The sequence below is a fragment of the Leptodactylus fuscus genome, chromosome 8 (assembly GCF_031893055.1).
Source record: "Leptodactylus fuscus isolate aLepFus1 chromosome 8, aLepFus1.hap2, whole genome shotgun sequence".
NCBI lineage: Eukaryota > Metazoa > Chordata > Amphibia > Anura > Leptodactylidae > Leptodactylus > Leptodactylus fuscus.
Genome location: NC_134272.1, coordinates 85865871 through 85878568, shown reverse-complemented (window position 1 = coordinate 85878568; position 12698 = coordinate 85865871). Strand labels below are relative to the sequence as shown.

Sequence of the window (12698 nt, the reverse complement as noted above, 5' to 3'; positions counted from 1 at the left end):
CCCTTTAGTTCCATCATATACAAAAATTCTGTCCTAGTGTCCCCATGTAGTACCCATAGTGCCCCCAAACAGCACCATGTTTTATTAGTGCTCCCATACAGAATAATGCCACTTACACAATATAATGCTCCCATAGAGTATAATGTTCCCAAAATGCTCCTCACATAGAATAATGGTGTTTTAGTACCCCCACACAGTATAATGCTCCCCACACAATATAATGCTCCTCACACAGTATAATGCTCCCCACACAATATAATGCTCCCCACACAGTATAATGCTCCCCACACAATATAATGCTCCCCACACAGTATAATGCTCCCCACACAGTATAATGCTCCCCACACAGTATAATGCTCCCCACACAGTGTAATGCTCCCCACACAATATAATGCTCCCCACACAGTATAATGCTCCCCACACAGTATAATGCTTCCCACACAGTATAATGCTCCCCACACAATATAATGCTCCCCACACAGTACAATGCTCCCCACACAATATAATGCTCCCCACACAATATAATGCTCCCTTAGTGACTTTCAAAGGTATATTGTCCAGAGTGCGCCTGATGCAGAATAATCCTTAATGATCCCGTAAAGCCCCTCACACAGAATAATGTTCCATTACGGCCCCTACGCAGTAGATTTCCATCTTAGTGGCCCCCACACAGTGCTCCCACATTGTTTCTTTAGTGCTCCCACATTGTTTCCTTAGTGCTCCCACATTGTTTCCTTAGTGCTCCCATATTGTTTCTTTAGTGCTCCCACATTGTTTCCTTAGTGCTGCCATATTGTTTCTTTAGTGCGCCCACATTGTTTCCTTAGTGCTCCCACATTGTTTCCTTAGTGCTCCCACATTGTTTCCTTAGTGCTCCCACATTGTTTCCTTAGTGCTCCCATATTGTTTCTTTAGTGCTCCCACATTGTTTCCTTAGTGCTGCCATATTGTTTCTTTAGTGCTCCCACATTGTTTCCTTAGTGCTGCCATATTGTTTCCTTAGTGCTCCCACATTGTTTCCTTAGTGCCCCCACATTGTTTCCTTAGTGCGCCCACATTGTTTCCTTAGTGCTCCCACATTGTTTCCTTAGTGCCCCCACATTGTTTCTTTAGTGCTCCCACATTGTTTCCTTAGTGCGCCCACATTGTTTCCTTAGTGCTCCCACATTGTTTCCTTAGTGCCCCCACATTGTTTCTTTAGTGCTCCCACATTGTTTCTTTAGTGCTCCCACATTGTTTCCTTAGTGCCCCCACATTGTTTCTTTAGTGCTCCCACATTGTTTCCTTAGTGCGCCCACATTGTTTCCTTAGTGCTCCCACATTGTTTCCTTAGTGCCCCCACATTGTTTCTTTAGTGCTCCCACATTGTTTCTTTAGTGCTCCCACATTGTTTCCTTAGTGCTCCCACATTGTTTCTTTAGTGCTCCCACATTGTTTCTTTAGTGCTCCCACATTGTTTCCTTAGTGCTCCCACACAACACAATGCCACTTTAGAGCCCCTACACATTATAATGCCCGTTTTGTGGCACTCATACAGTATAATGCCCCTTTATTTCCCCACACATTATAATGCCCCACATGCTGTATAATGCCTTCTTAGTGACCCCATGCATTATAATGCCTCCTTAATAACCTGCATGCTGTATATTTCCCCCTTAGTTGTGCTCACCCTTTGTGACCCCCTTGCAGTATATTGCCCCACAGCTGAATGGATAACTAAATGGTCTGACCACTGGGACTCCCACCAGTCACAAGAACAGGGGTCCCAGGAATGGAGTGGTAGGTTGTACACACACACACTACTACATATGGGACTGCAAGAGATAGTGGAGCGCTGCGGCTTCTTCTCTCTTTACATTGGTCTGGTTACCTATATGCCATATAATGGAGGTGCAGAATATTGCAGCTTTTTCCAATATAAGGGAATGTAACAAAGCTGCAGTACCCTGCACCGCCTCATGTAAGAAGATGGTGCATAGGTGGACGGACCAGAAAAAACAATGAAGTGGCTTTAGCGATATGGCGGCACTCGTAGTGCCGCCATACAGGCCCCCTGCACCTTACTCTGTCATGTACAGGAGCTGTAAGTGCCACGAAGACATTCACAACTGTGACCTTTTCATGGCTCTTCCTCCTCCAGTGTTTGTGCAGCGTTGTGTGTGCACTCGTGGATTTGTGAGGCTATTTCCTCCCGGACCGCGTCCTGTTTACGGTTTATTTTCTTATCTATAGAGTGGAGCGGGTTTCATTGCTCCTTTTTATTTGCTTTTATTCTCTGTTATCGTTTAACATGTCGCAGGGATACGCTCGGCTGGAATTGGACTATTGCTTTGTCTTATAAGACGCACTTATGTCTTTTCAATGAACATTATGGCTTTCAACGAGAAATAACGTCGCTCGCGGTGAAAGGCGGAAAGTTTTAATAAGTCAGGAGTCCAATGGAAGGGTTTATTGTATAATAAGAGGCGCGTGTTCTGCCGACCGCTGGTTCTTCTGACAAATATCAGCTGGGAAAGACATTTTCAGCCTCGTATATGTAAAATAGAGTGGACGAATATAGAACCGTCACCTGTATCAGTCGGTCAGCGCAGATACACAATGTACTGTCTGCAACGGAGTCTGCAATTCCCAGCCTTATCCATGCGTTTACGAGTAGGGTTGAGCCGATCTTGAGATTACAGAATCGATTTTAAAATCCGATTTCCGATCATTTTCCAGCTGATCCTGATCGTGAATTTGCTCGATCGGGATCAGATCTTTCCCCGATCCCTATTGCTCAACGCAAATTGTATATTATATATACAGTAGGGTTGAGCCGATCTTGAGATTTCAAAATCCGATTTCCGATCATTTTCCAGCCGATCCCGAACGTGAAATTTGCTTGATCGCCGATCGGGATCCGATCTTTCCCGATCCCTCAACCCTATTCACGAGGTGTCGGACGCCCAACGACCTGATATGGATGACCTAAGGATAATTTCAATTCATAACTTTCTGCAAAGTTGACTGTATCAGAACTTTTTGCTCTTGATTCCCAGCTTTAAAGAGCTTGTGCTTTCTTACTTTATTTTCTTACTTATTTCTTACTTTATTATTTTCTCCCTTGGACACGATGCTGATCATAGTCTGTGTTGCTACATGGATTACCAACGATGAGTTGTGATCTTTGGGAGAACCTTAAACAAGTGTTCGGTTTCCCTACAGTGCCTCCACAGGGAAAATGGAGTATTACACTGTTGCCATTAAAATCAATGAATGATCTATGTGATGTATAGATACGTCAGGTCCTCCATGTTGCTCTTTGTGGCCCCTTCTTAACCCCTAGAAAAGTTTTTGAAAATGGGTTTCTAAACCAAACCGCCCCTTTAAGGACAATCTATTGGTAGCATGGGTATTTGCCTGATCAGATAGATGAGTATATGATAGAACGTGAGCCAAATACCTTGGATGACCTACAGCCTGTAGCTTGCGGTCTCCTGTGAGGACTGGTCGGAAATCATAAAGAGATTACTTTCGTTGCTTTTCCCGACTGACGCCTAAATTGCTTCTGTCGTGTTCCTAAATTCTTCCAGCTGTGGCTCAGTTTTGTCAGAACAAGATAATGGATTTTTTGAAAGATGTTATTTACCGGGACACTTCTACAAGTCTAAGAATATGTACATACCGTAGCGTGTATCGATAGCACAACAGAATACATTCCGCACTCCGCGTAGATTATATACTTAGCATAACACACACAGCAGGCGCAGGCCATATTTCTAAGTGCAAAGTAAACATTGCCAGTCTAGATACAAAATCCATTTCACATGGCAGAGTCGGAGCGATTTTCTTACTTTCTTGCGTTCTTCACCTGCTGGGGGACTAAAGTTCAGAACATTATATCAAAGTTTTAGAAATGTAACTTTTAGGAGTCTGACTCTGTTTCACTGCTTGCTGAACTGGAATGTAATGTAACTCTTGTATCATAAATATACAAGGAGAAATGCAAAGGAGTAGGTCTAGTGAGGGCCCTGGGTATTAGGGGGGCCCTGAGCATTAGGGGGCCCCTGAGCATTAGGAGGGCCCTGAGCATTAGGAAAGCCCAAAGCATTAGGAGGACCCTGAGTATTAGGGGGGCCTGAGCATTAGGAGGGCCCTGAGCTTTAGGGGGGCCCTGAGCATTAGGGGGGGCCTGAGCATTAGGAGGTCCCTGAGCATTAGGGGGTCCCTGAGCAGTAGGAGGTCCCTGAGCATTAGGAGGTCCCTGAGCATTAGGAGGGTCCTGAGCATTCGGAGGGCCCTGAGAATTAGGAGGGCCTTGAGCATTAGGAAAGCCCTTAGCATTAGGAGGGCCCTGAGCATTAGGAAAGCCCTGCTCATTAGGAGGGTCCGTAGCCCCTCACTGTAACAATGCCGACTTCACCTACAGGAATCCATTCTCCAGGTACTAACAGGGTCCCCCAGTACTCAGTTAATCCCAGGATTTACTGTAGGGTCAAAATATGCAACAATGGTAGTCTGATAATCTTGTTATTAGTATCTGATCTGTTGGGGGTTTGACACCTGGACCTCACACAGATCAGCTGTTCCGGCCTCCTAGGGAAGTCAGAAGTTACAGCAGTGGTCAGGGACTGCATTCAGCTGCCATTATTCATATAATATAAGCAGCACTGCACTTCCACAGAGCCACGGCGATACAATGGACGGGGCTGCTGCGTCTGTGCTATTACATGAACAGGAGCACAAAATCACCTACAACTGCTTAAACGGTGCAGTGCAGGTTTGTAAAGGTTGCTAGGCCCGGCCTGAGGCCATAGGTCCTGGTCATGGGGATTATGGGTGTATCTACTTGTTTAGGGGTCTGGTGTAGGGTCTGTATTTGTTATGGGTCTGGTCTGGGATTCGTATTTTCTTGGATGATCTGTTCGGAGTCTCTATTAAGGGTCTGTTTTAGGTTCTTATTACTTAGATGATATTTTTGGGCTCTGATCAGGAGTCTGTATTTGTTTAGAGGTCCTATATCTATTTTTTTTAGAGAATCTGGCATGGTCTTGTATTTGTTATGAGTCTGGTCCGGGCTCTGTATTTGCTTAGTAGCTCTGTTATGGGTCTCTATGTTTTTTTACGGGTCTGTATTTGTTTAGAGATCTGTTGGGTCTGTACTTTCTGCCATGGGTTTGTATTTGTCAAGGGCCTGTTGTGGAACTTGTATTTGCTGGGATGATCTGCATTTTAGCGGTTTGATCTTTGTTAATTTAATGGTCTGTGTTTGCTTCGATAGTATTTGTTTGTGTCTGGTCCAAGGTCTGTATTTACATAAAGAATCTGTTTTTAGTTGTGATGTCCCATATCCTGCCTGCGTTTCAAATGTCTTACATTTGGGGTGGGGTGTGGTTTCTACAACTGGGCGGGGCTTATGTTAAAAATGTTGGTGCACTGCCTACGGTATTATGTAACGTTTTGGATTCTTATATAGGTTGGTTATAAGAAACCGAATTAGAAGTCTCTGGAGTTGGACGACTATTTGTATCGCTATATTGTCCATCTATTTGATAAGTTGGTATACACGCTCTTATACTTTCTCGCCGTGTTTGATGCCCTTCATTTCTTTTATTTTCTTCATCGCCGCCGTGTATTTAAATCCCTCTAAATTGCATTTCCGTATATGAGGCTGAAGGATTGAGCGCGATAATGTCGAAATAATGAATCTGGCTAAGAATAACTTCTAAGCATCTCATTAGTTCTAAAACGCTTCTATTTTTACAAACTGGATTATTTTAATGGTTTTGTTCTTAGTTCGGTGTGTCCACTCCGGCCCCCTCCCTCGCTCATTATCTCTCCCCGCCGCTGGAATATAGATTTACTAACCCGCCATTCCCCGGCCCGCTCTCCCTACTCTTACACATAATGAATTGCTTCTTCGTTTACAAGTCTCTTCTTTTTCCGCATATTTTTTTCTTCATTTTCCTTTGACACTTGTCAGAATAGTTAATGTAAATGGTGCTGACGTTTTACATCTCGGGAAAAACTGTGAAAAGTCAATATTATTCAGCGGCCGTGGAGCTAATGCAGCACTCACAGATGTGGGTCCGAAAAGTGAGTCATTATCCTCGCACTTGTGCTCATTTTGTGGTGTTCCGCTTCTTCTTTTATATCTCAATAGGATGCACTTTAGACAGATAGTAGAATCCCGTTGTTTAATGGGTAAGTCTTCCTACACCAAGGGCAATGGGACTATCTGCATATTATTAGGAATTATTGGTCTACATTGGAAAAGTTTGTGAATATGTGACATTACTTATTCTGAACAATCCCAAAGTATTAAACTACAGAGCTGCACTCACGATTCTGCTGGTACAGTCACTGTGTACATACATTACATTACTTATCCTGTATTATACTCCAGAGCTGCGCTCACTATTCTACTGGTACAGTCACTGTGTACATACATTACATTACTTATCCTGTATTATACTCCAGAGCTGCGCTCACTATTCTACTGGTACAGTCACTGTGTACATACATTACATTACTTATCCTGTATTATACTCCAGAGCTGCGCTCACTATTCTGCTGGTACAGTCACTGTGTACATACATTACATTACTTATCCTGTATTATACTCCAGAGCTGCGCTCACTATTCTGCTGGCGCAGTCACTGTGTACATACATTACATTACTTATCCTGTATTATACTCCAGAGCTGCACTCACTATTCTGCTGGCGCAGTCACTGTGTACATACATTACATTACTTATCCTGTATTATACTCCAGAGCTGCACTCACTATTCTGCTGGTACAGTCACTGTGTACATACATTACATTACTTATCCTGTATTATACTCCAGAGCTGCGCTCACTATTCTGCTGGGGACAGTAAGCTGTGTACATACATTACATTACTTATCCTGTATTATACTCCAGAGCTGCGCTCACTATTCTGCTGGTACAGTCACTGTGTACATACATTACATTACTTATCCTGTATTATACTCCAGAGCTGCGCTCACTATTCTGCTGGTACAGTCACTGTGTACATACATTACATTACTTATCCTGTATTATACTACAGAGCTGCGCTCACTATTCTGCTGGTACAGTCACTGTGTACATACATTACATTACTTATCTTGTATTATACTCCAGAGCTGCGTTCACTATTCTGCTGGTACAGTCACTGTGTACATACATTACATTACTCATCCTGTATTATACTACAGAGCTGCGCTCACTATTCTGCTGGTACAGTCACTGTGTACGTACATTACATTACTCATCCTGTATTATACTCCAGAGCTGCGCTCACTATTCTGCTGGTGCAGTCACTGTGTACGTACATTACATTACTTATCCTGTATTATACTCCAGAGCTGCGCTCACTGTTCTGCTGGTGCAGTCACTGTGTACATACATTACATTACTTATCCTGTATTATACTCCAGAGCTGCGCTCACTATTCTGCTGGTACAGTCACTGTGTACGTACATTACATTACTTATCCTGTATTATACTCCAGAGCTGCGCTCACTATTCTGCTGGTGCAGTCCCTGTGTACGTACATTACATTGCTCATCCTGTATTATACTCCAGAACTGCGTTCACTATTCTGCTGGTGCAGTCCCTGTGTACGTACATTACATTACTCATCCTGTATTATACTCCAGAGCTGCGCTCACTATTCTGCTGGTGCAGTCACTGTGTACGTACATTACATTACTCATCCTGTATTATACTCCAGAGCTGCGCTCACTATTCTGCTGGTGCAGTCACTGTGTACGTACATTACATTACTCATCCTGTATTATACTCCAGAGCTGCGCTCACTATTCCGCTGGTGCAGTCACTGTGTACATACATTACATTACTTATCCTGTATTATACTCCAGAGCTGCACGCACTATTCCGCTGGTGCAGTCACTGTGTACATTACTTATCCTGTATTATACTCCAGAGCTGCGCTCACTATTCTGCTGGTGCAGTCACTGTGTACATACATTACATTACTTATCCTGTATTATACTCCAGAGCTGCGCTCACTATTCTGCTGGTACAGTCACTGTGTACATACATTACATTACTTATCCTGTATTATACTCCAGAGCTGCGCTCACTATTCTGCTGGTACAGTCACTGTGTACATACATTACATTACTTATCCTGTATTATACTCCAGAGCTGCACTCACTATTCTGCTGGTGCAGTCACTGTGTACATACATTACATTACTTATCCTGTATTATACCCCAGAGCTGCGCTCACTATTCTGCTGCTGCAGTCACTGTGTACATACATTACATTACTTATCCTGTATTATACTCCAGAGCTGCGCTCACTATTCTGCTGGTACAGTCACTGTATACATACATTACATTACTTATCCTGTATTATACTCCAGAGCTGCGCTCACTATTCTGCTGGTGCAGTCACTGTGTACATACATTACATTACTTATCCTGTATTATACTCCAGAGCTGCGCTCACTATTCTGCTGGTACAGTCACTGTATACATACATTACATTACTTATCCTGTATTATACTCCAGAGCTGCGCTCACTATTCCGCTGGTGCAGTCACTGTGTACATACATTACATTACTTATCCTGTATTATACTCCAGAGCTGCGCTCACTATTCTGCTGGTACAGTCACTGTGTACATACATTACATTACTTATCCTGTATTATACTCCAGAGCTGCGCTCACTATTCTGCTGGTGCAGTCAGACTATCACTTACCTCCTATTGGACATAGGACCGGTAGTAGTTTTTGCTCGCTCTGTGTCACTGAATTGGACAGTATGCCTGATCAGCGCTCTATAAGGGATATCCCTCATATCCCGCTACCTTATGCTACTATACGTGTATTGATACCAGAGCATTCATTACATTGCCTTTGGACGCCCCATTATTAATATCTCCTCCCTTCCCCCACTCTTATCAAAGCTCTGCTCGGTGACATCTTGTATTTCTCTTGATCATTACAGAACGGTCAGTGCGGAGAAGGACTGAAGTCCCGGAACTTGACCTGTCTGGTGCACAACGCCTCCGCTTCTGCAGTGAAGACACAGGTAGACCCCAAATTCTGTGGTCAACTGCCAGGAGAGGAAAGTGCCCTGAGTCTGCCCTGCTATGTGCCCTGTCCAGGTATAGTCACTGCTCGAACTATATATTTTTGCAATTTATAGGGGGGCAATACAATCACACACCATATATCGAAGGCCATTGGGTGCGTAATATCTGAGGACATCTACATGTTCTGAGCTCAAGTAAGGCTAGGTTCACATCTGTTGGAGAGTCCGTTGCAGAGGCCACCGAAATCCGTTTTTAGGATTGGTCATCAGTATCCAATAAATGCAGTTCTGACACCAGGACCCAGAACCAATCAGCGGATCCAACCGCCTCCCAATGCTGGAATATACTGCACAGGAGCGGGCCATACTCCTATACAAGTCATAGGCACAAAGCTGCAGTACCCAGTACCACCACTAGGCTGCGTAAGGGGCTGCAGCTCTGCCAAGTTGCTTCTGCCCCTGTCATATCTGGCTTCAGCTGATTTATGCGGGGTGCGGGTGTCAGAAACCCACTGATCGGATACTGATGATCTATCCTGTTCAGGTTTAGCTAGGGGGTCAACCGAGACGTGTGCCCTGGGTATAGGGGGCGCCAGCAAGCCACTTTTAGATATTTAGAAATGGAATGAGGGTGGTAAACTGAACCTTTGCTCACCCATCTGGGGGCCCGAAACGCGTTTAATATCAATATAGCACCTGCTTTAAATCCTGGGGGTTGGTGTTTCCTTAAAGGGGTCTCCTTTAATGAAGGATTCTGCATGACGTTCTATCCTACACCGGCACTAGCTACCATTGTGACATATCCGCCGCCGTAGACCATAATCTCCCACAGCTTTGCTCATCTGATTTCCCTGAGATATCCGCAGCTTTGCATAAAGCAGTGCAGCCGCCTCCAGTGCGCAGTGCGGGTCACGTCCCAGGTGTATCATTACACAGAATACGCCGCAGCTCTGTTCGCTGACATTTCTACATCTATCCGTCTTCAGTGAGAGGACGCCATATTCTAATTCTCTTATGTCTGTGCTTGTGTTGTAGGGGATTGTCATCTCACTGAATGGTCACAGTGGAGCTCCTGCCAGGTCGCCTGCATCGACGGACGCAGTTTCGAAACCAATGGTCTCCAATCCCGATCTAGAACCTTCATTGTACAATCCCCCGAGAATCAGGACAACTGCCCAAAGCCGGTTATTGAGACTCGGCCATGCACAGGTTAATATACAAACATGGTATCTGTTTATTAGCCCTATGAAGGGGGTCTGTCCGGAGAGTGGAGCATACAAGCAGGAGATCGCTATAGCCATCACGCAGAGGGACGGTGTAATGTATAATGCCCATAGTGCTTCATGGCGAACCCTGTTAGTGAAGGAAACTCCTTTCAATTCACAATGCAGAATTTTTTTTTTTTTTTTTTTAACTATGCAAGGTAACCATCAGATTAGACTTGAAATAGATCACATCAAGTACTGTATCCATGTCTAGTACCCAAATCTTATACCCATACCCAAGTCTAGTACCTGTACCCAAAGTTTAGTATCTCTACCCATGTCTAGTACCTGTACCCAAAGTTTAGTATCACTACCCATGTATCAGAGTCTAATACCTGTATCCACATCTAGTACCTATGTATAGCACCCATAAGCAAGCCTGGTATCCGTACCCATGGCTAGTAGCCCTACCTATATCCGGTACCTGTACACATACCGAGAACTTGTACCCAAGTCTAGTAACGTTACCCATGTCTAATACCAGTACCCATAACACGGGTACTGATATCAGGCATAGATAGGATTACTAGACTTGGGTACAGGTACTAGATATGGGTGCAGGTACTGTACATAGGTAGGGGTACTAGCCTTATGTATGGAGACTGGACATAGGTACTGGTATTAGACATGGGTAGAGTCACTAGACTTGGGTACAGGTACTGGACATAGGTACGGATACTAGGTACTATTTATAGTACCTAGAACCAAGTCTAGTATCTGTACCCATGTCTAGTACCCATACAGAAGGCTTGTACCCCTACCTATGTACAGTACCTGCACCCATATTTAGTATCTGTACCCATGTCTAGTACCCATGTCAAGCATCAATACAGAAGGTTTGTACCCCTACCTATGTACAGTACTCAAGTCTAGTAATCCTACCTATGCCTGATATCAGTACCAATGTCTAGTACCTATTTATAGTAGTACCCATGTCTAGTATCCATACAGAAGGCTTGTATCCATACATATGCACAGTACCTGTACCCATATCTAGTATCTGTACCCATATCTAGTATCTGTACCCATGTCTAGTATCCATACACAAGGCGTGTACCCATACTTATGCACAGTACCTGTACCCATATTCAGTATCTGTACCCATGTCTAGTATCCATACAGAAGGCTTGTACCCATACTTATACACAGTACCTGTACCCATATCTAGTATCTGTACCCATGTCTAGTCTCCATACAGAAGGCTTGTACCCATACATATGCACAGTACCTGTACCCATATCTAGTATCTGTACCCATATCTAGTATCCATACACAAGGTGTGTACCCATACTTATGCACAGTACCTGTACCCATATCTAGTATCTGTACCCATGTCTAGTATCCATACACAAGGCGTGTACCCATACTTATGCACAGTACCTGTACCCATATCTAGTATCTGTACCCATGTCTAGTCTCCATACAGAAGGCTTGTACCCATACTTATACCCAGTACCTGTACCCATATCTAGTATCTGTACCCATGTCTAGTATCCATACAGAAGGCTTGTACCCATACTTATACCCAGTACCTGTACCCATATCTAGTATCTGTACCCATGTCTAGTCTCCATACAGAAGGCTTGTACCCATACTTATACCCAGTACCTGTACCCATATCTAGTATCTGTACCCATGTCTAGTCTCCATACAGAAGGCTTGTACCCATACTTATACCCAGTACCTGTACCCATATCTAGTATCTGTACCCATGTCTAGTCTCCATACAGAAGGCTTGTACCCATACTTATACCCAGTACCTGTACCCATATCTAGTATCTGTACCCATGTCTAGTCTCCATACAGAAGGCTTGTACCCATACTTATACCCAGTACCTGTACCCATATCTAGTATCTGTACCCATGTCTAGTCTCCATACAGAAGGCTTGTACCCATACTTATACCCAGTACCTGTACCCATATCTAGTATCTGTACCCATGTCTAGTCTCCATACAGAAGGCTTGTACCCATACTTATACACAGTACCTGTACCCATATCTAGTATCTGTACCCATGTCTAGTCTCCATACAGAAGGCTTGTACCCATACTTATACACAGTAGCTGTACCCATATCTAGTATCTGTACCCATGTCTAGTCTCCATACAGAAGGCTTGTACCCATACTTATACACAGTACCTGTACCCATATCTAGTATCTGTACCCATGTCTAGTCTCCATACAGAAGGCTTGTACCCATACTTATACCCAGTACCTGTACCCATATCTAGTATCTGTACCCATGTCTAGTATCCATACAGAAGGCTTGTACCCATACTTATACCCAGTACCTGTACCCATATCTAGTATCTGTACCCATGTCTAGTCTCCATACAGAAGGCTTGTACCCATACTTATACCCAGTACCTGTACCCATATCT

General features: G+C 43.9%; 1 protein-coding gene across 1 annotated transcript in view; it reads left to right on the top strand.

Moving 5' to 3' along the window:
- Positions 1 to 12698, top strand: part of THSD7B (thrombospondin type 1 domain containing 7B) — a 315944-nt gene that overhangs the window by 288225 nt on the left and 15021 nt on the right. The window contains exons 23-24 of the mRNA XM_075284543.1: positions 8965 to 9124; positions 10087 to 10260. Of these exons, the coding sequence (XP_075140644.1) occupies positions 8965 to 9124; positions 10087 to 10260 (334 nt within the window). The remainder of the gene's footprint in view (positions 1 to 8964; positions 9125 to 10086; positions 10261 to 12698) is intronic.